At 30.5% G+C, this 24,458-nt stretch overlaps 6 protein-coding genes across 9 annotated transcripts; 3 read left to right on the top strand and 3 right to left on the bottom strand.

Annotated features, from left to right (window-relative positions):
- Nucleotides 1-1,006: 1,006 nt before the first annotated feature.
- Nucleotides 1,007-5,672, bottom strand: LOC145744623 (luc7-like protein 3). Of its 3 annotated transcripts, none has more exons than XM_082562520.1 (13): nt 5,580-5,672; nt 5,261-5,390; nt 4,995-5,099; nt 4,506-4,649; nt 4,181-4,369; nt 3,760-3,921; nt 3,574-3,626; nt 3,228-3,446; nt 2,986-3,135; nt 2,809-2,882; nt 2,589-2,669; nt 2,309-2,424; nt 1,007-1,437 (listed from the first exon to the last, which is right to left on the bottom strand). In XM_082562520.1, exons 2-12 carry the CDS (start codon nt 5,357-5,359, stop codon nt 2,321-2,323), a joined length of 1,380 nt encoding a protein of 459 aa, XP_082418646.1. In that variant the 5' UTR covers nt 5,360-5,390; nt 5,580-5,672; the 3' UTR covers nt 1,007-1,437; nt 2,309-2,320. The 3 variants fall into 3 exon arrangements, with proteins under 3 accessions (XP_082418646.1, XP_082418644.1, XP_082418645.1); XM_082562518.1 differs by having other exon boundaries at nt 2,809-2,888; XM_082562519.1 differs by having other exon boundaries at nt 1,007-2,165; nt 2,809-2,888.
- A 313-nt stretch (nt 5,673-5,985) lies between these two features.
- LOC145745113 (cyclin-dependent kinase 20-like) lies at nt 5,986-8,488 on the bottom strand. The gene is made up of 7 exons (XM_082563108.1): nt 8,348-8,488; nt 8,146-8,271; nt 7,766-7,954; nt 7,490-7,614; nt 7,285-7,399; nt 6,577-6,786; nt 5,986-6,426 (listed from the first exon to the last, which is right to left on the bottom strand). Exons 1-7 carry the CDS (start codon nt 8,420-8,422, stop codon nt 6,226-6,228), a joined length of 1,041 nt encoding a protein of 346 aa, XP_082419234.1. The 5' UTR covers nt 8,423-8,488; the 3' UTR covers nt 5,986-6,225.
- Nucleotides 8,489-8,875: 387 nt separating this feature from the next.
- On the top strand, nt 8,876-12,849 carry LOC145745168 (centrosomal protein of 83 kDa-like). Its single transcript, XM_082563174.1, has 15 exons — nt 8,876-9,166; nt 9,281-9,410; nt 9,485-9,598; nt 9,720-9,838; nt 9,928-10,057; nt 10,178-10,309; nt 10,382-10,506; nt 10,587-10,708; nt 10,774-10,918; nt 11,007-11,156; nt 11,314-11,547; nt 11,645-11,773; nt 11,862-11,963; nt 12,076-12,236; nt 12,322-12,849. The coding sequence occupies exons 1-15, from the start codon at nt 8,961-8,963 to the stop codon at nt 12,612-12,614; spliced, it is 2,292 nt and encodes a 763-aa protein (XP_082419300.1). The 5' UTR covers nt 8,876-8,960; the 3' UTR covers nt 12,615-12,849.
- Nucleotides 12,850-13,452: 603 nt separating this feature from the next.
- LOC145745563 (caveolin-1-like) lies at nt 13,453-14,691 on the top strand. Its single transcript, XM_082563677.1, has 3 exons — nt 13,453-13,553; nt 13,692-13,992; nt 14,157-14,691. The coding sequence occupies exons 2-3, from the start codon at nt 13,699-13,701 to the stop codon at nt 14,499-14,501; spliced, it is 639 nt and encodes a 212-aa protein (XP_082419803.1). The 5' UTR covers nt 13,453-13,553; nt 13,692-13,698; the 3' UTR covers nt 14,502-14,691.
- Nucleotides 14,692-16,178: 1,487 nt separating this feature from the next.
- LOC145745385 (caveolin-3-like) lies at nt 16,179-17,434 on the top strand. Its single transcript, XM_082563447.1, has 3 exons — nt 16,179-16,654; nt 16,760-16,984; nt 17,118-17,434. Exons 1-3 carry the CDS (start codon nt 16,316-16,318, stop codon nt 17,235-17,237), a joined length of 684 nt encoding a protein of 227 aa, XP_082419573.1. The 5' UTR covers nt 16,179-16,315; the 3' UTR covers nt 17,238-17,434.
- A 75-nt stretch (nt 17,435-17,509) lies between these two features.
- On the bottom strand, nt 17,510-23,746 carry LOC145744896 (inner nuclear membrane protein Man1-like). Of its 2 annotated transcripts, none has more exons than XM_082562864.1 (13): nt 23,571-23,746; nt 23,297-23,414; nt 22,275-23,200; nt 22,081-22,144; nt 21,835-21,914; nt 21,391-21,506; nt 21,003-21,112; nt 20,740-20,841; nt 20,534-20,636; nt 20,187-20,307; nt 19,741-19,880; nt 19,193-19,298; nt 17,510-18,878 (listed from the first exon to the last, which is right to left on the bottom strand). In XM_082562864.1, the coding sequence occupies exons 1-13, from the start codon at nt 23,697-23,699 to the stop codon at nt 18,630-18,632; spliced, it is 2,364 nt and encodes a 787-aa protein (XP_082418990.1). In that variant the 5' UTR covers nt 23,700-23,746; the 3' UTR covers nt 17,510-18,629. The 2 variants fall into 2 exon arrangements, with proteins under 2 accessions (XP_082418990.1, XP_082418989.1); XM_082562863.1 differs by having other exon boundaries at nt 22,081-22,147.
- Between the last annotated feature and the right edge of the window lie 712 nt (nt 23,747-24,458).

Consider the following 24,458-nt stretch of genomic DNA (forward strand, 5'->3'; position numbering starts at 1 on the left):
AACGACAATTATTGGGACACTATTTATGCAAATTAAAATACAAACAAATGGTTGTTTGCCTTAATTAAATGCAATATATAGCATGTGTAAATTCGTAATGTAAAAAGGTTACCAAGGTCAAGTTGAACTATGTTGATAGTAATTTCATCCAGCAAATACTGTTACATTTTTATAAGAACCCAAAGGAAATCAATTGCAGATATTGTACCTTTAATTTCAAATATTTCTCAATGTTTAAAATTCGTTGGCGCCACGAAGAGCGAATTGTTTAAACTAACAGAGCAAAAATGGAGTAACATTAAAGAGAAAAACAAGTACGCTGTGTTTGATGGTAGTTACCAAGAGAGAGGAAAGAATGAGTGACCTCCGGCGGTGTAGCTAATATTTCTTTGTACCTAGCCTCTCTTTTTATGAAAAATGAACGGTGCGTATCAATACAACGTAGCGTTGCTCGCCACGGGGATACGCGGGGTTTGACATCAAGAATCGTCAGTTCGCATGAATGAAAATTGGCTTCGCAATGTGATTTTATGGGTTATTGTTACTTTAAACCGCCATTCCAGCTTATTTTTATAAACCCTATTATTTTTTCTGTACGCTAACGAATATAGGGCAACGAAATATACTTGAATCTTTTATTGATTTTGAAATCCAGTAAATCGCTTTAACAACCCTTAACATTTAAAGGAAAATTTAAACAACTTACCATTTGAAGTTTTAATATTAATTTTATTAATAACGTTTGCCTAACTTATTAAAAATGGTCAAATTTTAGAACCGGAGGTAATTTACCACCAGTCACTGCGCGATATGCTTTAGTCAACAAAAAATGGACACTTTTTTCCTCTAGTTACGATTTAAGCAAATAATTAAATTATTTTTTTAAAGGTCGGCCTAAATCGGATCAGAATCGCCAGGAAAAAAGGCTGTCCACTCTTTGGTTAATCATTACTAAAACTAGTGTTACAAAATTACATTTAAACATAAGCACAAAAATGAATTTTAATGAGCGAAATGTATTTCAACAAAACAAACAAATTGGAAACTAAAAAAACAATTATTGATGTCTCAAATTTTTTACAAAGAATTTATTTTCAAAACTACAGAAAAACAAGTTCTTTCTAAGGTTTAAATTAAATCAGAAACAGAGCATTAATAATAAATGAACCTTTTTTCGAAGTAAATTTTCCTAATCTTCTGTATTTCCAATGCTGAGTCCATCAAAGTAGTAAGAACTTTATCAAAAATATGGTAGAATAAAAATGGTTCAATGTCAAAGAAAGTCTTGGTAAGATCACAAAAAAAAATATTTTTTGTTGTTGGCAGGTATACCTTTTTATTAGTAGTAAAATCCCTTATTCTTAATGCCTTTTTAAGTGTTTTTAAGTAAAGTTATTCCAGATAAGTTCAAAAATGTACACTTTGCCAGCTCCACATCTAAAAATATATTTTATAGTTTAACATGCAGACCCGAAATCTATGACAAGAGAACTATGTTTATATCTTAAAACTAGAATTATTACTTTATTTAATATATGCACTTGGCCAACCTAAAAAAATCACTTAACTTGTCAAACTACTGATTTTGACCAAGTACATATATATTTAGTTAACTATATAAAGCACCAGAGGTTAATGCAGCTAACTTCTTCTTTTCTTCGGTTTTTCAAGTTGTCTTAATAAAAATCAGTGCGTGGCATGACAAAAAGACTTTTTTACGAAATTTTATTTGAAAAAAATAAAAGGTCTTTTTTGTTAACCATGCCACATCTTTTTTTGAAACAATAAAGTTTAATATATACCTGTTAATTTGGAGTTTAGACAAATCTGACTTTAAACTCCGAAATTGATTGAAAAAAGCACTCATTTTCTAACAAGAAGTCACCAAAAAAAATAACCGTACAAATTGTTTTCAATAAAATGTTTTGCAAAAAAAATTTAATAAATAAATTTGAACTACAAGAACATTGCCACCTTTCAATTCAGTTTAATTAAAAATTGTTACAAACCAAATTTTTAATAACTTCAAAAAGCTTTAGATATCATTTTACCGATTTTTAAAACATGCCATAAGTTACAATGTTTTTTGAATACCTGAAAAATATACCTGACAAGCCTTGAGCACAGCATAATCGTATGAAAACATTTTTATTTGTCTTCCTTTGCTTAAGAATAAAAAAACGAGATACCTTAAGCAAGCTCGGCAATAAAAAAACAAATATCAAAAAAAAAAATTACTTAAAAAATAGTAAAAAATCTGCTAATATTTCAGCAGAGTCAACCTTTAATTTTAATTATTCCGACTTACCTTATGTTATATTTAGGCTGTTGACTGTTCACCTTCATTTTCTGTTTCCATTTCATTCTTTTCTTCTCTTATTTCTCCTTGTTCAAGGTCATCTTCTGTGCTGGACTTGATTTCAGCTAAAAAATAAGTTCTGTTAGTTTCTAAAAAAAATCAACTTAATCTTAACTCCCAGGTAAAACAAAAACTTCTAAGATAAACCATTTAAAGCTAGTCCTACATAACATATTTGCGAATAAACTAATATATATTAAAAAGTTGTTGAAAACAGATATGAACTTACCAGTTAATGTTTCATTTTTTTCCACCACATTATTTTCTGGTTTTGTTTCTTCTTCTTTTTTCTGCTCCTCCACCTTTTTTTCTAAAATTAACAAAAAGCCAAAAAAATTTATGATCTCAAAAAAAAAGTATTTTGTATGACAAACAGTCATTATGGCATGTTTTAAATGCCATGACCTGAATGTAAAACCAACCATTTAGACATTTTAATATCGAATTACCTTTATCGGCGTCCCTTTCCTTCCTTTCACTTGATTTACTTGTTCTTGATCGCTTTTTATCTCTGCTTGATGACCTATTACTAAACAACAATGTGTTATGAATATCTCAAATATTAAACTTAAAAGAAATGACCTTAAAATATCATGGGATGACTTTTATCAGAACATTTTTGTCACCTTTCGCGATCACGACGTGATTTATCACGATCTCTTCTGTCACTGCGATCACGAGACCGCTTCCGATCACGAGAGCTTTTGCGTTCACCGGAATGCCTTCTCTCCCTTGATCTTCTGCGATCATGATCACGACGGTCATCACGAGAATGCCTTAAAATAAATTTGGAAAAAATAGGATCACCCAATTAGGCAATAACAAACAATATAAGTATGTGAGCATTATAAAATAGAAATTGATTTACCGTGATGAGGATGTACGAGAATCTCTATCGCGGTGACTTCGTGATGAGCGTCTCTCACGAGATGATCTCCTTTCACGGGATGATCTTCTTTCACGAGATGATCTTCTTTCACGTGAAGATTTTCTTTCACGAGAGGGTCTTCTTTCTCGGGAAGACTTGCGGCCTGCATCTCTTCTTGATTCCCTCTCTTTGGAAGATCTTCCATTACGATCTGGACTTCTTTAAATAATAATATCAACTTTAAAAAGATACTTTGCCTTTATTTTAAAGGTTTAGCCAAAAACAAATTATACCTACAATATTGACTAAAATTGATTAACAAAAAAAGGTAGGCATAGTAACTTACCTTCTTTTTCTGTCATCATCATAAGACCGAGATGGAGCTAACATTAACTTTTCCTAAAAAATATAACTTTTATATAAAAAAAATATAACCCTCAGTAAAATTTGGGACAAATGTTGATCTTTATCCATAGGATATACTGATTCGAAAACAAGGCATTTAGCCAAAAATTGCCATTTTTTATCTTACCTTTGTTTCAGTGATAGCGGTCTTGATCTTAGCATACCCCATATGCTGTTTACCCATTAAATGATCATCAACACGAGATTGGGCGTCACCTACAATCAGAAAAGCTCCACAAACCTCGCATACCTCCATTTGTTTTTCTTGTACAGCAAACGTATCCATTATCTTAACACAAATTATATTTGTTTAGCTACATAACAACGTAATGAAAAAGTTTTGTTAAAATAATACCCTTGGTTTACTGTGATAGAAATAAAGCAACAAACTTTAGAAATAGAAAATTTTTAATTATTTTAAAGGGGATCATAGTGATGCTGTTTACACAGGTTTTAGTGTTGACCCCATCAAGTTACCCCTAAAGTTGTTAACCAGTCCATCCCAAAAAAAGCTCAAAATAAAAAAGTAAATTCTATAGAAGACGCACCCCTCCTTTTTGAACCTGAAGTTGTTCTCTCTCTTCTTTCAACTGATCACACAACTTCATAAGAGCTTGCGCTTGCTCAACCTCCCCTTCACTTCCCAGTTCTTCGATATTTTTCAACATCTCCGTTATCCTCTCGTTTAAAAGCTTCACTTTGTCGTCATTCTCAGCGTTACCATGAGATAAAAGATTCTAAAAAAATAAAAGTTCAAAAAAAAAAATGTTAAGTTTAAATTTTCAGTTTGTTTTCTATTAAAGCATTTTTCTTTAACATTAGGATACAAATCTTTCTATAAATAACTTACAAACCACTAAACCACAAATTTACTTTTTGATTCTTCTCCTCAGTGAGCTGAAGTCGTTGATGATTTCTCCGAATTCTTCTTTCCACATCTTGCCAACATTGCTGCAAAAATCTTAAAAAGTCCTCTTCATAACCAAGTTTCATATACCTGGAACTTTCTTCATAAGCCTATTTAGAAAAAAATATTTTGATTGTTTATTTAATCAATAAAAGAAGAACAAGGTTTTGCCTGCACAATTTTTTTTTATTCGCAAAACTTTGCAGTTTTATTATTAAACAACATTGAGTGTAATAAAAATACACAGTGACTATTATATGCTGTAAATAACCAAGCATTTCAGATCAATTACTAAAACTTTATTTTTTAATTCACTACGAAAATAATCACAGAAAATTACATCGTATATATATAAAAAAAAATTTTAAAGTTTAGATCAATTATTAAAAATTATTTTGTTTTTAAATTCATAACCAAAAATAATCACAGAAAACTACATTTTTAGAAAGAAAAACCTTTTTAGTTCTTTCATCATGAACTTTAGTGCAAACACCTAAATCTGATCTTGTATTTGTGAATAACTCAGCTGGGCAGAAACCAGATAAAAAATGTCTACAATGCTAAAACAAAAATTAATATTTTACGAGTATTGAAATATATATCCAAAAAATTTATATGTATTATAAATGCAACCTATATTAAAAAACAAAATTAATTTGTGAAGTGAATACGTTAAAAAATTAACTTTGAATAAACATGATATTAAAAAGAGATTTTAAACCTCATTGTCCGTAAAGTCAATTTCGCTTTGTTGTTCATCTGGTGCAGCATTTCGATTTTTTCCCATTAACTCATCCAGCATAGCAGATAGAGCAGTCATTTTGCTCCTTGCATATACAGAGCTAGATTATCTGTTAACAAATTGACATAAATGTGGTGAATACAACGCTTTATGCTAAGCTGCTAAGCATTGGTTTTTGGACGCCATTTTAACAGTTTAACTTTATGGTTTACCATACATACAAATCATGTCTTTGTTCATAGCTAACAAATAACGGTAATTAAATACTAATTTGGCAAAAAGTCAAAAGTGTACTTACCTTTATGTTTTTGTAAATTAGTTGCTTAAACGTCCTAAGAATTTATAGAAACAATTAATACTTCCTGAAAGAAACGGAACGAAAGGTTAATAGCTTTTGTGTATGCATGGCAAAGGTTCCCGGTGCGAAAAGGGAAACCATATTTTGTCACCAAGGCGCCATTTTATTACGAATTTCTTTATTTTAATAAAATAATCGTAAATAGCACGCGTTGTCACTTAAGTAAAATAAAAAAGTTTAAGAGAAACTAAAATAAACTTGTAATTGGTGAAAATTTTTTATCAAAAATTTACAACTCTGGTGCACCATCTTGCGGTTAAGAATTTAAGACCTCAATGACATTTTAGTTTTTTACACAACTTGATCCTTATTTAATACAAGTTAAATATCTACAATTCACTTGATTTTCTGGTTGATGTATTACTTGTTTCTAAAGAATCGCAAAACGTCACAGTATTAAATTTAGCATCAATAAAACAAGTACCAACTAAATGTGCAAAAAAAATAGAAACATTTATATGAAGAAAAGGTTACATGTAAAATCAAATTTAACAACATTACTACAGTGAAACTAATCTTTGGGTCATCTACAAACTATGTTTATTAGAATAAAAACAAAAGTAACATGATAACCACATCATGATTATTAAAAATTTGCAAATGGGGCAATTAGGTTAGGATCAATACAGCTTTGCTCAATCGGAAAATCAATATCATAATCTTTTAAGTTGGAACGATGTCGCGAAGCTTTTCTAGCGCGCTGTGGTATAGGAAGTTCAGAATGATGGGCAGGCAAAGGTTCAGTAAAAAAATAAGGATGCAATAAAGCATCAGCAGCACCTAGCCTCTAAAAAGTAAGAAAGGGTGGGTTATTATAATCAACATTTAATTAAAAAACCAGTTAATAAAAAAACATAAATAATAGAAAAATTAAATGAAAGACTTCAGTTTAAGCATTAAGTAATAATACTAGGATTTTTAATTTGATTTAAATTACCTCTTTTGATGGGTAAACCAAGAACTTCTTTAACAAATCAACAGCATCTTTTGTCGCATCCGGAACAATTTCTTCTAAAGGAATCGGAGGATTTTCGGGAAATGTAATTTTGTTGTAATCAGGTAATAACGACATTCCCGGCCAAATCGCTTCATTTGGAGTCCCTAGAACTCTTAATACACAGCACAATTGCTCAATATCATTTTCACCCTAAAACATAATAAATAATAATCTTTTAAATATCTTTAAAACCAATAGGCTATATTGAGTTTTCTTACAGATTAAAATGGAGTTACAAAATAACCGTATTATAACACTATTTACTAACGCATAATTGGATTAAAGTATAATATATCTTTATCCTTGATGTGGAAAAGTCAAATGTGCGACTTAAACATAGAGTAACATCAGTAACTCCGACCCAGTCTCAAGTTGCCTGTGGCAGTTTGGGATATCATAGGGCTATAATTGCCGAGTAATTATGCTGCTGATTAAGTTCTTGCTCACCAGGAGTTCATATCATTTATAGCGCCTTACTCAAGGGCGCTACAGCATGAGGGCAGTGGGGATTGAACCCACGACCTCATGTGTGGTGTAGCAAGTGTTCTTACCACTACACCACGCTGCCGGTCATAATAATAACAGACTTTACAGATTATAAAGTAACATGAATTTTAGTGATTTGAAATTGATAGTAAAATTATCTACCGGAAATAGTGGAGAGTTGTTTAGCATTTCACCAAAAATACATCCCACTGCCCATAAATCAACACCTTCATCATACTTTCTAGCGCCATATAACAACTCAGGTGATCTGTACCATCTATAACCAATAAATTAATAAATTATTTGAAGCCAAGAAACCTAATATAAATAATCCTAAAATTAAATTCATGTTTTTTGAGAGTATTACCTGGTAGCTACTTGATGGCTGTATAGTCGCTCACTGTCATTGTTTTTAAAAACTCTTGCCAGTCCAAAATCAGCAATTTTAAGATGCCCAGTTGAACTTATTAACAAGTTAGCAGGTTTAAGATCCTAAGTTTAAAAAAAATTTAGATCAGAAATTAATATATATGTATATATGTAGTTAGGTTTTAACTAGGAATTAAAACAGCAAAGACTATATTTTTGATTTAAATTTTTTTTTCATTTTGACCATTTTCTTTAAACCATTTTTTAAACTTACCCTGTGCATAATGTTGTTATGGTGACAAAAGGCAACCCCCTTCAACAACATCATCATATAACTCTTAATTTGACCTTCAGTCAAAGGTCGTTCAAAATTTCGAATTACTTCGGAGAGATCTGATAACATGTACTCAAACACAAGCACAAACCCTGTTCCATGTGGAAACACATCATATAACTTCACAACCTTAATATTTAAAATTGAGTCAATTATATTTCTAAATAAGTTAAAATCAAATATTGTATTTACATATTTAAACTTAGATATTTTAACAAAATTTAGTAAAAAAATTAGGTGAAAATTATATTTTTTAATAAGAGAGAATTAATAATTGTATTTTATATGGATAAAAATTATTTAAAGTAAAAAAAAGTTACATTTTGGGCGTCTTCACTGTCTCCTCCTATTTCTTGCAGAGCTTTTATTTCACGAAGAGCTTGATTAGGAATTCCATCCTCTATTTTTCGTAGTGGAACTTTTTTTAACGCTACGACCTCGCCACTCTAAATTTATTCAGCAAAATAATATATATAATAAAACATTTTACTTAACTTAGATTCAAGGCAACAAAAATAAAACCTCAATATGTTTTGCTTTAAATACAATGCCATGAGCTCCTTCTCCAATTCTACCAAGAATATGATATTGATCCATTGGTTTATCTGTTTATTTTAAAATGTTAAAGCATGTCTTTAACGTAAATAAAAACAATAACAACCAAACATGATAGAGGATAAACTTATTAAAGTTGATTAAAATCGCTCAGGCATTTAAAACCGTAGACTTGCGAGTGACGGGTTTTTACGAGATTTAAAACGTAAAAATTTGGTAATCTGTCAAATAATTACAAATTACAGACTACTTAAGCATTAAAAATAATTAATTTATAAATATTTAAGTACTTTAGCTTATCTTTAATTGCTAATTTTATAATAAAAATCACCCAAACAAAACTTCCATAGCGACTCCAGTGGAAATTGTCATTGACGTTAAGAATGCTAAAATACAAAAACGTAAACAAAACTATTTTTAAATGTAAGGAATTTGTATGATAACATTTGCAATACTGCTATGCATTTTTAATCCAATATATAATCCACAGAGAGAAGCTATTGCTAACATCTTGCTTGTTAGTAAAACTAGGATAAATAAACGCTGGCGTACACGACCTATTTTTGTAAATTTTTTTAAAATGGAAAGCGGTCGTTCACTTGCTGATTCGCTTGCTCAAGCAAGAATGCGAGAAGCTGCAGACGACCACCGTGGAGTATTTTCACCCATGGGGCCACCACAGCCCCCGAGAGATAGCGTTGAACTTCAAAAACTGCTGATTGACGCTCAGTTACGCTGCGAAGATCACAAAACAAATTATCAAATTATTAAAGAAGAACACAGACGGTAAGCAATTATTATGTGATTTTTTGTCTGATATAAGTTTTAAATTGTAAATTTAAATTATGTTTAAACACAGAAATTAAAATTTTTTTATGAATTACTTTGCATTATCATTAGATTACAAGATGAACATATACAACTGCAACTAGAACTTTCATCACAGAAAAACAATGGAATACAGAACACAGATCAAATGCAGGGACTTGTCCATGAGTTAAAAAACCAGTTGGCTCTTAAAAGCAAAGAAGTAACATAAATTACAAATTTTAGTTCAACATTTTTTAGTATGGTAACAAAATATATAATAATTCTTTTTTTTAGTTGGAGGAATTAAGATCTGAAGCTATGCATCCCCATAATCTTGAAGTTATTCGATCACAGATTACCAAAGAATTGGAAGAACCAGTTAAAGCACATATGCTTGCAATGGACAAAGTATGCACATTTTTATAGACTTAAAAAAGGGAAATGCTAAGGCACAAAAAAAATATTACAATTTAAATATAATTCTTATATAAAAAACTTAGGTCTATGAATAGTTTACTTTTTGTTTTAGGAAGTGGAAAAATACAGATCTGAGTACAATAAACTTCGTTATGAACTAACATTTGTCAAATCAGAGTTTGAACACACAAAATCTGAACATTTACGCAACGCTGAAGAACAAAATCTTAGGTTTATCATTATTGACATGATTTTTTAAACATTTAAATATTTCTTAGGTCTTTTTTTGTTAAACAATGTATTTTTGGTGATTTTTTCAGGCACAAGGCCCAAGTGGCAGCCTTGGAACAGGAACGAGATAGTTTGTTAAAAACACAAAAGTCGACAACCGATGTAGATGCGCAAAAACTTGTCCATCTTCAAAGACAAAAAAATCAACTTGATCAAAGGGTACAAACTATTTCAATAAACACCTTTAAAATGTTCCGTTATTATATTCTTTGCCAATATTAGGGCTTAAAAAATGATTAACAAACTTTTTTTTTGTCATATCCAAATCTATTTTTTCAGGTTAAGAATTTGCTGGACGAGTTATCAGAGCTAAGAAAACAAAAAGAACATTCCACTTTAGAGGCAGATTCTATACAACGAACACAGGCTAAAGACCTTGCACAATTACATTCAAACTTAAAAGCAATAGAGGTATGTTAGAACAAAACATATATAAAATCATAATAAGAAATATTTCGCTTTAAAAATCTTTTTTTTCTACAGAGTGATAAAAGATCGAGTGAAATGCAAAAAGAAAGACTCCAAAAAGAATTACGAGATTGTAGTGAACAAAATACCAGACTAACTCAACAAATACAAACCTTAAATAAAGAGTGCACTTCTTTAAGGTTGGGTTAATGCTTTTTAATTATTGCAAATTCGAATAAAATTTTTTCTTGTCAATTTATAAAGAAAATCTTTTTGACAGAAATATTACCGATGAAGAAAGCCACAAACACAAAGTAGAACTTACAAACCAAAAAATGGAAATGTTAAAAATCAAAGGAGAATTAGAAAGAGAAAGACACTCGCTAGCCAACAAACTACACAGTAAATTAAAATTTGAATTTAAAAAACATCAAAAAAAATTACAAAAAATATTTATTATTTTTTAGCTCTTGAGTCTGAGCTGGATGTTGCAAGATCTTCTTCAGATCGACATCAAAGACAGCTAGAGGATCTAGAGAGAGAGTGCTCCAGAAGAGTTCAGGATGCAAGGGAAGAAGAATGGACAAAAAACAATGTCATGCAGAATGAAAAGTAAAAACAAAATTATTTTTTTAAAAAGATAAAATTACTTTTTTTAATGTTGGACATTTAAAAAAACTTTAAATTTGATGTTTTATAGACTCGAATATGAAGAGAAATGTCGGGAGTTAGACCAGCGACTAAACGCAGAAAAATCGGCACGCTTAAGTGAACGAGAACAAACCGAAAACAAACTAAGAGAAATGGAAATGAACGAAATGGAATTAAAATCTGAAATATCAAAATTAAAGTAATTTCTTGATCAATCTTAAAAGTAATTTACAACATAATTGCAAAAATAAAACAAAACTTTTACATGCAAAAAAATCACTCCTTTTGAGATATTTTCTTAATACTTTTGTCACGAAATTTAACTAATTTTATTATATATTTTGAACTTTGTTTAGGGTTCAGTTGGAGCATGAAGCACAGGGCAGACAACAAGGTGAAAAAGATAGAGAAGAATGTGTTAATTTGAGGCAAGAACTGAATAACAAACAAGTTGAACTACAAAGATTATCTGCCAACCTTCAAATGCTAACAACTGAACTTGAAAGAGTAAAAGAAGCTCTGCAGCAAGCTAAAAGTGATGTGGAATCGGCAAGAATGCAGTCACAAAGAATCCAAAATGACACAGAAAAGTAATATTGGATAAAAATACCACAAATGGCACAAAAATTTATTCTTCTATTTTTTTGGGGGATGCCAATAAAATTAATTTTTTGTACAATTTTCAAGGTCAGTTGAAGAGCAAAAGATAACTTGGATGGAAGAAAAACACAGACTACAAACTAGACTCGCCCAACTTGAATATAAGATGAAAAAAGATAACGACATCAATGAACGAAACAACAAACAGCAAAAAAAGTAAACCACAATAATACTTACAGTCAAATACTTTTAAATTTACAGTTCCTTATATTAATTTTAAACTACATCATGTTTTTTTGTTAAGGGTTAAGCATGCATTAGTTGAAAAAGTGAAACAGTTGAAAGGTAGAAACGAGCTACTGGAAGCAGAAAAAGAAAAACTTGAAATTGAATTAAAAGTTGGAAGGTTCAAAAACAAACTTTACTTTTGCAAATATAAATTTAAGATGGCACTGAAGAAATCTTCTTATTTTATTTAAACTGTTCTAAAATTTGACATTTAAAAATATTTTTTTTAGGCATGGCGTTTCTCTAGAAGACTACAATAAGATGAGACGGCGCATGCGCGATCTTAAGCGACGTCACGACGAGTTTCGTCACGTTATCGGACAAAGTGAAAACGTCACTCACCTTTCCTCGACCCGTAACCCTGGCGACATGACGTCATTCAATTTTTTAGGTCAGTAGGAGTCGTGATTCAGCAAAATTTGTAGTGACTCAGCAAAATTTAAAAAAATTTATCTTAAAAAAATGTTTTTTTTTAGGTTTTAACGATATGACAAACGACCTGACCACCGGCTCTGGGCAAGAACTACGTCATCAGCGCGAGTTATCTTTGATAAGAAAAAGGTTGGACGAAGTGTCGAAGCAACAACGAGAACAGATGGAAGCTTTTGATGCAATCGCACCCGGCAAAGAGGAAAAAGAAAAGCTAGACGCGAAGGTTTCGTACGAGGAAAAATCGGACAGAAATGACGAGAAAAGTTCAACCGCGAGTGGGAGCTCGAGATACGAAAACGAGGAGTTTGAAAAGGAGTCAAATGCTAGCAGTGTGTAGGGAATTTAAGAATTTATTTTTCTTATTTTATATTATAAACCATATCAATGTAAACGCACAAATACAGAAAAAAATCTTTTTTTTATTCTAAAATAAATCCGTTATAGTAAACTATGTAAAATGTATTACATTTTTTATGTTATTTCTGCACAATTTTTAAAATAGTTTTATGCAAAATTTCTGTGTTTTTACATATTTGGATTGTGCCAAATGGGTTTTATACTAAAATTGCTGTTTAGAAGGAATGTCATTTTTTTAACAGAGTTACTTCATAACAATATTTATAATAAACAAATGTATTGCATTTTTGTTTGGTTATTATAAAGTTAGAATAGTAAAGAATTTAACAAGTTTTTGAATAGGCGTTAAAAAGTCATACAAAGTAATTAGCGGCATAGTGTTACTTTAGAATATTTCTAGAAAGCCATAAAATAGAATACAAGCAGGGTTTCGTATTTTAAAAATATAAACATTTTAAAAAATAAAAATATTACTTTAGATTTTCCAAAAATACACAAAATTTTCTGAGCTATATATAAACCAATTAGGACCAAAAATATGTCGGAAAAACCATCGAATTCGTTTAACTTATATAGACTAACGTTAACTCACGACATTTAAACCTAAAGGGAATAATGTTTACAGACGCATGTTGTAGTCATATCTTTTAATATAAAGCCGGCTACTTCTTACAGTAAAGTTCAAATCCGTTGCATATAATACTTGGAGTCTTGTGCGATAAAAGAGAGACGGTAGATAAAAAGAAGGTAACATGCATGTGTTAACAAAAAAAGAGAGCGAAAGAAGAAGAGTGAACTGATAACTAATGCAAGTATTACCACAGCTGGCCGTCGAAGATCTAGCTAAGCAGATTTATATAAATTCAAGATCACTTTCTAATGAACAAAAAAGAAAGTTTAAACACCAGTAAAAATCCAGGTAACTTTGCTTCAGTAAAGTTAGTTAGAGTGTATAGGAATTGGTAAAAAAATTTGTGTATTAACTGGTTTTCGTTACCAAAGTATTAAAGACTATTCAAGTTTGTAACAGTAGTTTGTTAAGTTTTTTTGTTTTTAGGCAAAAAATGATGAACCCAGACCAAGAAAGAGCTTCGTCGCGCGAAGATGTGAATAAATATCCCGTCGAATTGATCGACATGACCCAAGGTGATGACGTGGCGCTTGTCGAAGATGGGAGAGATTCCCGCAAAAGTTCGATCTACGTTCCAAGCAAAAATGCAAGCCGGGTTGCAACCCCAGCGCCCATAACGGAAGAAAAACCAATAAAGAAGAAGAAAACTAGAGGACTGGAGCTTCCAGTGCGCGCCTTCAAGTCAAGGGGAGAGCGAGACCCGGATTTTATTAACCAAGATCTAAGGGTAAGTGTGCCAATAAGTTCAAGTTAACATTACCCTTTAAACAATGTAAAAACTGTCAAAGACAGAAGCTCACATCTAAATAACATAGAGCGGTGCATAAATACAAGGGCAGTACCTGCATTGACATTTAAAATAACCTTTTATCTTTACTTTTCACATTTTAGGTCAACTTTACTGACGTTATTGCCGAACCAGAAGGCTACTACACACCAAAGTTCTCGTGGAATCTTAGCCAAGAGGTTTACGGATTCGGAAAAGGCTGCTGCTACTCAGTATCTACGTTTTTATGCGGCATTCCAGCTGCATTACTATGGGGCGTTATATTCTCCCTACTGGCATGTTTTAACGTATGGTGTTTGGTACCCATTCGAAGATGTGTAAGCATCAAGATGTCGGTTTGGGGGGTCCTCTGGGGGGTGCTAGTCTCTTCTTGCTGCGACCCTTTCTACAAGAGCTTCGGAATGATTTTTAACAACGTAAATGTGCGAACCGAAAAACATATCGTTTAGTAAACTGTGATTTTTATTGCCGATTTAATGTCTTTATCTTATCTTTATTTGCTAACAAAATCAACACTAACAAAGTCAACTTTTTGTGTTTGTGTCTTTATCTAATACAATCTAACATTGTCGTAGTAATTATTGTTTGTCATCCAAAGATTTATGTATGCTGTCTGTTTACATGCTAATACGATACCAATGAAATAATATATGTTTGGTGTTTAAAGTTCAATGTAAAGTTAGATTACTGTTTTAGGTCCAGAAAATTTAAGTTCCGCGAGATTAGGAATATTACCATTAAGTATTTTGAATATAACATAAAACTAGATCAAAAAATTGCTATGTGTAACAAAACACCTAAAAAAAAACAAAAACTTTTTTACAAAATGAACTAGTTATGAAAGCTCATTTTTGGCGTTAAGTTTAAAAAAAAAAAAAGAGTACTACGTTTATAAATGAATTAAAGGGGGTAAATGGTCATGTATATAGTCAATATCCCGCCCCACGTTTGGCATTTTAATTATCGTAATATGGTCACAACTCTTAACTTGTATTTTTCCCGCAATAATTTCCCCGCGCAACAAACGAAAATGGACATAATAAATATACATATTCGCCCACTAAAACTTTAAAGTTATATTAAGGTAAACGAGAACCTATATATAATAAAACATAAGGTATAGCTATGGGTAATATTGCGGTCCTAAATTATGTTATTTTAATCGAGCTATTTTAATGTTTTAAACATTCCAACAATAAATAACAGAACGATGTTAAAATAAACAACAACAATTTTACAACCATGTTAAACATTATAACGTTATTAACTCATTGTCCATTCTAGAGCGACATCAACAGCTATAAATCCTTCACCTTAGTTTTAAAGCGCCAAGTCAAAGAGTAACACTTACCAAAAAGCTATTTTACTTTGCACCTACTTACTAGGCTTATCATGTAACATATGTTAATGTATATAACACAGCTATTAGTGGCCATAAACTTCATTGTGGGCTAATTGCTTTAACTTATGCCACATTTTATACATTGTTTATCATTAAGGTAAAGATATCAGCACCTTGTTATGTTTCAAAGACATTAAATGATCAAACGCTATTAAAATAGGTTAACCATAAATATTTACAATTAAATTTAAATGTTACAAACTATTTTAATGGAACCTTAATAGTAAAGCAATAAGATTACCATTTATAGTAGCGTAATTAATAAAGCTAATTGGCGTTATTAAAATTATTGGGATTTACTATAATCTAGATTATAAACACATGATTATTTAAATACAATTATTGGTATAACGAAATCATATGATGCTAACCTTACCAACAAAAAATATTTAAAAAAACAACATCTATTATATATTACTCTTATGCCTACAAAAATAAATAAAAAGTGCCTTAAAAATGATATTTCGGTATAAATTTGTTTATTTTTTAACGAGAATATGTATGTTATTTCTTATATTTTTAAATTTATATTTATTTATACAATATACTTTTAGCAAGCATAAGATCCCTGCATAGGCTTATAAAATTATGACGTCATCAAAAAGAAGAGTGTTCTCGCGCAAGAGAGGGTGTTATATTGGTGAAAGAAAAAGGCTCTAACTGGATGCAACTGTTTCAAATTGTCCAACTAACGAGCTTTTAACTGTCTTATTTATATTAATTCTCTGCCTATAACTGCTCTGCTATCTTCAGTCGCTTCACTATTTCGACTCAAGGGAATAACAACTGCTTGTCAAGGGGTTATTCTCATTAAACAGAGCCTTAGTAATATCGCAGAAGTTAAAACCAAAGTGTATAGTAATGGATAACGACTACCAGTTAGAAGAGGCTAGACCAGCATCGCAAAACCAAGAGCGAACATCAAGACCAGGATCAAGAAAATCAAACCAAGAACCAAATCCGTTCGCTGAGCTAGAATCGGATAACGAAGACCATACTATGGGCGCGGCAAGGTCTCAGCATGGCGATACCGATTCAGTTAAAGTTCCTATCGACTGCAACGAAATGGATTCAGTCGATTTGAACTCGCTTAAAGATGTAAAAACGGAGCAGCCTGAAGCTAAGATAAAAAAAGCACAGAGTACAGCTTCGTTGCATTACAAGGACCGGGACCCAGAGAATCTGCAAACAGCAGTTAAGGTACTGAAATAAACAAGTAGTTATCGCATATTGCTTAAAACGTTTTTTTTGTTGTGAAGTGTTGATAAATTACGACGCTTTAACCTAAAGCTTTAATTTTTACAGGTTAACTTCGCTGACATTATCGCCGAACCCTCTGGCGCTCACAGTTTCGACACAATCTGGGGCACAAGCTACAAAGTATATTCTGTTACTAAATTCTGGGTCTACAGAATTCTGACCTTGATCTTTGGCGTGCCTTTGGCTCTTTTCTGGGGCCTATACTTTTCTGTTCTTGCTTTCTGTAGCATATGGTGGATTATGCCGTGCATTCGCGCCATCGGAATTAAGGTAAAAACTTTTTTATTTTTTTTGCAAAATTTGCTATTTTCACAACGAATTTAAAACAAATGAATTGTATAAAATAGCCTATGCTCCCAGCGTTTTCTGTGGCAATATTTTATTAATTTCTTTGTATTTTTAGATGAATTTCGTTGGCAAATTATGGTCGCTCTGTATTCGTACATTTTTGGACCCAATCTTCGAATCCATCGGACTGATAATGAGTCGTATCCGAGTTATGCTCACTCTTCGCAAAGACTAATTTTATTTACTTACTCACTCTTGAATGAAAAAACAATTTTCTACTGAACTCTGCTGTTTTTGTCTAATTTTTACTTCAAGTAATAGTTTTTTTGGTTGTTTTGTAAAGGGCACTAACAAAAAAATTAATATTAAATTAAAATACCGATTTTACTTGTGTTTTATGAAATGTTTTACTATCAATACAATACCGTATACGCAAAAGTCTGGTATATACCCACAGCTTCAGGTTTAAAAAAACTAACAACAGAAAACAAAAGCTAGATCTTATATTCAACAGGTTTTATTAATACGCCCAAAATTTCCGAAATAAAACTGACCTCATATTAAAGGTATTTAAACGAACTGCATAATGTACAGGCAAATATCTTTAAAAGTTTTGTAGTAAAGACTTTATAACTTACACACCAAAGCGAAATATAAACGTTACAGACCGTTTTTAGAAAAGGCAGCGAATTGTTTAAGAAAAAAAGAACTTCAAATTAAAATTTTGAATTGCAATTCATAGTATCGTTGTATGTATATATATATAAACAAGGTTATTAGTATAGTTCTACGTAAAAAAGACCAAAAAATAAACAAAAAGTATACTATGGATATATAAAATATTACAAAACCATATTTGATGCCAACTTTTGTATCTTGAAAATCAATTTTTCAACATTTTTTACATGCAAAAACATGAAAGTACCTTTAAGACTTAGTTTCAAAATATCTTTAGTGCCTAATTAAATATTTATATTTTTTTTAAATATTAGAATATCAAACTTAAGCGTTAATTTGTATAAAGAGTTATTTAAAAGAATTTAAGAAAAATAAGTTTAACAGAAAAAATACAAATATTAATAGGCCAGTAACTGTTTAAGGTATAATATGTAACTACACCTTATTAGCAAAAATAAAAGATGACATTGGTAGAAAGGCAAGAACTGTCAAGCAAGCTTGAATCGGGACTTAGTAAAAATATATCCCAAATTTAGTACCCAATACTTACTTTTGTTTTTTTCGGGAGCTTTAATAATATCATTAGAAGAAACTTAAAAAAAAATAATAGGGTCTATAAGAAATTTAAGAAAGGGCATATCAAAAATAAAATATTTTATTGAAACCTGTTGACCATCTTTAGACTTGAGAATAAGTACACCATGCTTAGTTTTATAAGTTCCAATCAGCTAGGGTCCAACAAACAACTGTCTTTAGAAGACAAACAAACTTGTCTCAATATCACCATTGCTTCAATTTTAATAAGTATATAATTTAAGCCACAAACAGATGAATGCAACAAAAAAAATGCAATCAGAAATTTGTGGAAAAAAATGTTTCTGCAACTAATTCTTGTTCTAGAAATGCTTTTCAACTAAGCAATATAACCGAGTTATAACAACTGGCTTGGTTAAGATTTCATTGGAGTTGAGGTTAAGAAAGATGTCGTTGGGGTGTTGGGAAGAAAAGTTGAAACCTGCTTGGATGAGGAGCGTTTTAAGGGAGAAGTTTGGGACTCGGTGTAAGGGTAACGCTCATGGAAACGCTGAAGTTTTATGAATTTGACTGTCACAAGTCTTCCGTCGAACCAGGCTCCGTGAAGGGATTTAAAAGCACGACCAGCAGCTGAATGACTGCCGCATTTGACATAAACCACGCCCTGATAAGGTAGAAAGTTAGGTAAGAATTAATAATCTTACTACAATTACCCAAAGGAAATTTTCCAGACAAGGGTGATAGTGGTGGGGTCACTTCGATGACATTATATTGGTGTCCCCCAAAAAAAAGTTGTTTTAGAATGAAGTTGTCACCATAAAAATCCATTTATTACTTGAACCCATTGATACAAACTTACCAAAGATGGGTTGGTTACATGACATTTGCTTTAAAGTTAAACTTAATATAATTGAATAATAGTGAAAATTCAATTAGGTCTCTATAGATAAAAATAATAGAAAATCCCTCTATAATTACCTCAGTTGAATTTCGTTCTACGACAATACTTAAGATCTCGTTATTTGTTGAACATTTCTCTAGGATAGAATCTTGTATTTGTAAATGCCAGTTGTCTGCTTTCTCTCTTTAAATATTAATACTTGGTTAGTTTTAACATTGTTTAAGGGTTAATGGTTAGTAATACAGTCAAAAGGTACCATTCCTGTTCAAGATTTAGTTATTGTTTTATGATAAGTAACTAAGTTTAAATTATGTTGTTGTTAATAATTTATGTAACCAGTAGCGTGGTGTAGTGATAAAAACACTTGGCTTCACTACATAAGGTTGTGGGTTTGATACCTACTGCTCTCATATTGTTAAGCCTTTGAGTAAGGTGCAATAAACGACATGAACTTCTTTTAAGTCAACATTTAATCAGCAGTTCAATTATTAAGCAATTAGAATCATCAATATTACAAACTGCCAAGGGCAATTTAACTGGGTTGGGGTAACTTATGTTACTCTATGTTAAGGTCGTAAAGTCAACCTTCCCATATTAAAGATCAATAATTACAAAATGTACTTACACTTCTGGATCAAACATATTTCGTATCTTAAGACAAGGTGTTGGGCTGATATTAGGAGCGTTGACCGAACGATTTGTATCAAATGCTTCACCTTGCCATACTCTAGCTGGGGTATGTTGCTTCTTTCCAGGAGTAGTAACCTTAAAAAATAAAAGTTGTTTTCGTTAAAGTAATTGATATAGACTTAAACCGCAATCTGAATTAAGCAATTGCCTGAGCCTGCAATTTAATTTTTCAAAATATGGTCGCAATTCGAAACTAATATTTGCTTGTGATAATTTACCTAAGACCTGCATAATTAGTGACCCTTTTTTTAATTCCATAAATATCAAAATTATACATCGTCAACTAAGCTTTGCTATTTATAAATGTTTCTATATTAAATCGCACTGGTAACAAAGTTAGAAATATTTCTAAAAATTGAAAAAAACTCTTCATTTTTTTACCTGAATCCATCTCCAGACCCGAAAATCCTCCCCAGAAATTCTCTGCGATTCAACTCTGACCCGAGATTCACTCGCCGATATAAAACGAACTGCTTCTTGCCAAACCTTCTGCATTTTTCTCCTGAAATATTAATGATTATCAATAACAGGATGCCCTGTAGTACTATATCTTTATTTTTATTCCTTATTGTGTTGACAATTTTATTTTAAAGGCATAACATTGTTTTATTTGCAAAAAAACATATCAAAATATAAATTGATAAATTTGATTTGTAAAAATTAATTCAAGAAATTTTTTTAAGAATTTGAAAAGTTGTTTTGTTTTATGTTGTAAAAAATTAAATTACCTGTCTTGAATAGGTATAATCATATCCCTGGCATGTAGGATAGGCACGTAAGGTTGGATGTCTGTATCTTGTAAGCACGACTCATGATGACTCTTCAAAAGATCTTCACAAAAAATTAAATCAAAATTAAAATTTATTTTTGACATCACGAAATTATTTAGTTTTTTGCACTACTCTGTTAAAGTTAATTTACAATATTTTTGTACCTAATATTTTTTCGATAACTTCAAACATCATTTGTCTTTCTTCGTTTTGTTTTCTTTTTCGATATTGCCGATAAATGATAGTGATCCAAATCGCTAAACCAACTAAAAAAATTTACATAAAATAATTTTAAAAATACAAAATGTGAACAAAATTTGCAAAATAAACTTCTTAAAAAAACTAAAATGTAAAAACAATTCTTTTACAAATAAACTTTAATCTAAAAATTTTTATAAACTTTAGTTATTTTAAAATTGTTATAAACCTGTTAAAACTATGCCAACCCGAAACAAAACTTTTTCTACCGCTCTTTTAAATCTACACATAGTTGGCAAAATTGGTCGTTCAGATAACATGAACTGTACATCGGTAACACTAAAAAATAAGACAAAAAAATATAATAAAAAATATACAACTTAAAAATGTGGTATTTTATTTTGAGACATTTTTTAAACTGATTCTAAATGTGTTTTTGCATTTTAAATTGGGTACAGTTATACAAATTTGAAGTATTTTAAAATTTCTTTATAATATAATTACTTATATTAAAGACTATCTCTTATTAAAAACATTTTAAAAAACCTAGTTTAATTTCAATTTATTAAAATGATTTTTACTGGGTAAAAAAATTAACAGAAAGTGTTTTAACTTACTTTCCACTTTCTTCTAAGGCAACAATATCTCTACCCTGATTTACAAACAATAAAATTTGCCATTCAGGATGTTCTTGTATTAAAACCAAGGCTTTCAACAAAGTAGGACTAGCCAACTAAATAGAAAATAAATTTTTTTATTAAATTTATCAAAAAATAAAATCACATTTTTTTCAAATTTTTCAATTTAAAATACAGCAAAAATATGCTCAAAAAAAAGCTTTAGGATTTTTTTTTATTAAATATGGGTGAAAAATATAGCAAGTTTAATTTAAATTTAAGAATTTGTATTGCCTTATTACAGTAAATAAGTACCACATAACCCTTAAAACAGCTGTATTTGTCAGACAAATAGTCTGCAACTTAAACTACATGGGCACCATGGCACCTTGTGACACCTATTAATAAATTACTCTCACAAATCAAATAAAACTGCTTTAAAACCTTTAATTTGTCTCGAATTTCTGTAACAGGAACATACTTGGCAAGTGCCGATTTGTCTGTGGTGTTACACACAAGATTTCCTGTACAGCAATTTAAAATTTTTTATAAAATTCTGGTTAAAAATATTAATAAAATTCAAAGTGAAAAAGTTTATAAAATTAATTTATATGTTTTAGGAACTCTTATTTTTTAGGTTGAGTACGTTTATTTACATTTTATTTAATTAATATCAAGTAGTTAAATTACCTGCTGCATGTGATAGAAATGTGTAGATTGAATTCACAATTTCCATAATTTTAGTTTGTTCTTCCTGCTGTAGCAAATGAAATAAAAACATTAAAATAATAAAAAAAAATTGTAAGTTTCCTTAAAAACATTAACAAAACATAGTCCACCAAAGTCAGGTTTAAGTATTCAAAAAATGTAGTAAAAAATTATACCTTGTCACTGCTAGAGCCTAGAAGTCTGTCATTAGCAATAATATCGTTGTCAGATCTCATTGTAACATACAATAGACCAAGAATCACAAAAAATACTACTGTCCCAATTGGCAACAAAAAAGAAAAATGTAAAGTCCAAGGCCTTGATGTTGTACGATGTTGCGATGGCGTAAAAGTATTTTTGCTTATTACTCTGTCCTCTTTTTGTGGAATATTGTCTTTTTTTGTTTTTGAAAATAATTTCGAAAATAAACCAGGCTTATTTTCTTTGTGAGAAGTCTGACTTATAGATATTTTTTTGTCTTTTTCGATTTCAGATATACTGTTATCATTTTCAAGAAAGTTTGGTTCGTTAGTAAGGTAACTTGTGTGCAAAGTTCGACGTCTTAAATTATTTTTCTTTTGATTTCCACCGTTTAGCTGCTTCCAATCACCTTTCTTTGTGTTGCTGTCACCATTTTCTTTATAATTATAAGAATCATTCACATTTTTAGATGCAGAGGAAAATCTAAAAGAACTTGAATTATCTAAAGAATTTCGGCTTCTTGCGCCCTTTCTTGTGTTGCTCTTCACGCTTGTAAATGAAGATGCAAATGATGCCGGAGATGTGCTTGCATCCGCAACATTCATCTCCACCCAGCTTTTCTCATCCTCTTCTGTGTCCTCCAGACTTTCTTCTTCTTCATCTTCATCTTCCTCCGAAGATCCATCATCAGAATAACCGTTAGTGATTCTAGATGTAACTGGAGTAGAAGGAAGACTTCTCCTTGTGCTCTTTCTCTCGACAAGGCCCTCGACTCTTTTGTGCATCGGTTTGCGAAGAAATGGACTCCGAGTTTGTTTTAGAACTGGAGTAGATGATTTAACGCTTCTTCCTTGCCTTGTAGAAAGTGGAGTCTGCTTTATTTTTTGCTTAGAAATAACATCTAAAAAACACAAAAATTTTAAATAAAAAGTCTAAATTTTAATACATATTTGGCAATACAACAGTTTTTCAACTTAATAAATTGATTGAAGATTACCTTCATTATTGTCACTTTCATCAGTGCTAAAACCAAATGTCTTTCGATTTGGGTTTATTTTTGATTGTCTCAATTTAATTTGAACAGGTGTTTCAGTATTTCCATTAATGCCAGAACCCTGTTAAAAATTTACCATTTAAAAACATACAGGAAAAGTCAATCAAAGACTATTTAAATTAGATTTAATATTTGTAATAAAAACCTTTTTTGCAAATACCAAATAAATTTTATTAACTTTTATACAAAATTGTTTTACTTAAAAAATATATTTTACCGATCCTTTAAGTTTCTGAAGTTTTTTGATGTAAAGTTTTCTAGTTGTTTCCGATATAGGACCAACTTTTACTCCGAATGAATTTAGTTGATTTCTTAATTCCTTGTCCGTTAAATTTCCCTCACTCATTATCACAAGTTTTATAAACAAATTTAAAACATAACAATAAAATTACTTGATCCTAAAAAAATTAAAAAAAAATTAAATTAAAAAATAATTGCTTTTATAGTTATCAAATATTAAATATTGCATAATAGACTCTTATATTTTGCACATGTTACACAACGTGTATATATTTAAATTCTGTCTGCACGAATTTATTTCTGCAAGTTATTTTTAAATTGAGATAATATTAAAAGATTTAAAGATAGTCTTACGCACGCATTTTACAAAAAAATGTAAGCGTTTTTTTTTAAATATTACCCTTAATTTACGATATATACATTTTAAATCATTATTTACATTTTAAAGAACTATGTGATACCCTTAGTAGACGTCTTATGACCACGGCCCAAATTCCACCCACTTTCAGTTATAAAATTGTCTTAACTCACGTCTGGTGGTCTGTATGTGACTTCCGTTTTACAATTAAACAAAACTTCTATCGTGACTAGATAACCAGCGTTGCCAGATTATTTTAAAACGGGGCCACACTATTTTTCTTAGATTTTTAACCATTTTGATTTTAATTTTTACTGCAAAAATTGTATTTAAATTAAATTGTAGCATTGATTCAAGTATTTTAAAAGTTATACCAAAAAAATATGCTTCTTATTACTAGAGATCAAAACAAAAAACAGAAGCTACCTAAAATTTTGTAATGACAAAGTCCCCATTGAAATAAAATATTTTTTGATCATTTAAAAATAAATAAATTTGAGACATTTA

Source organism: Corella eumyota, chromosome 3, assembly GCF_963082875.1.
Source record: "Corella eumyota chromosome 3, kaCorEumy4.1, whole genome shotgun sequence".
In the NCBI taxonomy this organism is placed as follows: Eukaryota; Metazoa; Chordata; class Ascidiacea; order Phlebobranchia; family Corellidae; genus Corella; species Corella eumyota.

What these genes read in the sequence shown, in the direction of transcription:
- LOC145744896 (XM_082562863.1), bottom strand. Translation starts at nt 23,699, where the DNA reads ATGAGTGAGGGAAATTTAACGGACAAGGAATTAAGAAATCAACTAAAT. An exon ending in AAATTCGAGACAAATTAAAG is followed by an intron (nt 21,507 to 21,834) that starts GTTTTAAAGCAG and finishes TTTTCTATTTAG; the next exon opens with TTGGCTAGTCCTACTTTGTT. An exon ending in AGTTATCGAAAAAATATTAG is followed by an intron (nt 20,637 to 20,739) that starts GTACAAAAATAT and finishes TTTTTTGTGAAG; the next exon opens with ATCTTTTGAAGAGTCATCAT.
- LOC145745385 (XM_082563447.1), top strand. Translation starts at nt 16,316, where the DNA reads ATGGATAACGACTACCAGTTAGAAGAGGCTAGACCAGCATCGCAAAAC. An exon ending in ATCTGCAAACAGCAGTTAAG is followed by an intron (nt 16,655 to 16,759) that starts GTACTGAAATAA and finishes TAATTTTTACAG; the next exon opens with GTTAACTTCGCTGACATTAT. An exon ending in TTCGCGCCATCGGAATTAAG is followed by an intron (nt 16,985 to 17,117) that starts GTAAAAACTTTT and finishes TTGTATTTTTAG; the next exon opens with ATGAATTTCGTTGGCAAATT.
- LOC145745113 (XM_082563108.1), bottom strand. Translation starts at nt 8,422, where the DNA reads ATGGATCAATATCATATTCTTGGTAGAATTGGAGAAGGAGCTCATGGC. An exon ending in TTAAAGCAAAACATATTGAG is followed by an intron (nt 8,272 to 8,347) that starts GTTTTATTTTTG and finishes GAATAAATTTAG; the next exon opens with AGTGGCGAGGTCGTAGCGTT. An exon ending in ATAACAACATTATGCACAGG is followed by an intron (nt 7,615 to 7,765) that starts GTAAGTTTAAAA and finishes TTTTAAACTTAG; the next exon opens with GATCTTAAACCTGCTAACTT.
- LOC145744623 (XM_082562518.1), bottom strand. Translation starts at nt 5,359, where the DNA reads ATGACTGCTCTATCTGCTATGCTGGATGAGTTAATGGGAAAAAATCGA. An exon ending in TTGACTTTACGGACAATGAG is followed by an intron (nt 5,100 to 5,260) that starts GTTTAAAATCTC and finishes TTTTTGTTTTAG; the next exon opens with CATTGTAGACATTTTTTATC. An exon ending in CTGAGGAGAAGAATCAAAAA is followed by an intron (nt 4,370 to 4,505) that starts GTAAATTTGTGG and finishes TTATTTTTTTAG; the next exon opens with AATCTTTTATCTCATGGTAA.
- LOC145745168 (XM_082563174.1), top strand. Translation starts at nt 8,961, where the DNA reads ATGGAAAGCGGTCGTTCACTTGCTGATTCGCTTGCTCAAGCAAGAATG. An exon ending in GCTAGCCAACAAACTACACA is followed by an intron (nt 10,709 to 10,773) that starts GTAAATTAAAAT and finishes ATTATTTTTTAG; the next exon opens with CTCTTGAGTCTGAGCTGGAT. An exon ending in AATGTCATGCAGAATGAAAA is followed by an intron (nt 10,919 to 11,006) that starts GTAAAAACAAAA and finishes GATGTTTTATAG; the next exon opens with ACTCGAATATGAAGAGAAAT.
- LOC145745563 (XM_082563677.1), top strand. Translation starts at nt 13,699, where the DNA reads ATGATGAACCCAGACCAAGAAAGAGCTTCGTCGCGCGAAGATGTGAAT. An exon ending in TTATTAACCAAGATCTAAGG is followed by an intron (nt 13,993 to 14,156) that starts GTAAGTGTGCCA and finishes TTCACATTTTAG; the next exon opens with GTCAACTTTACTGACGTTAT.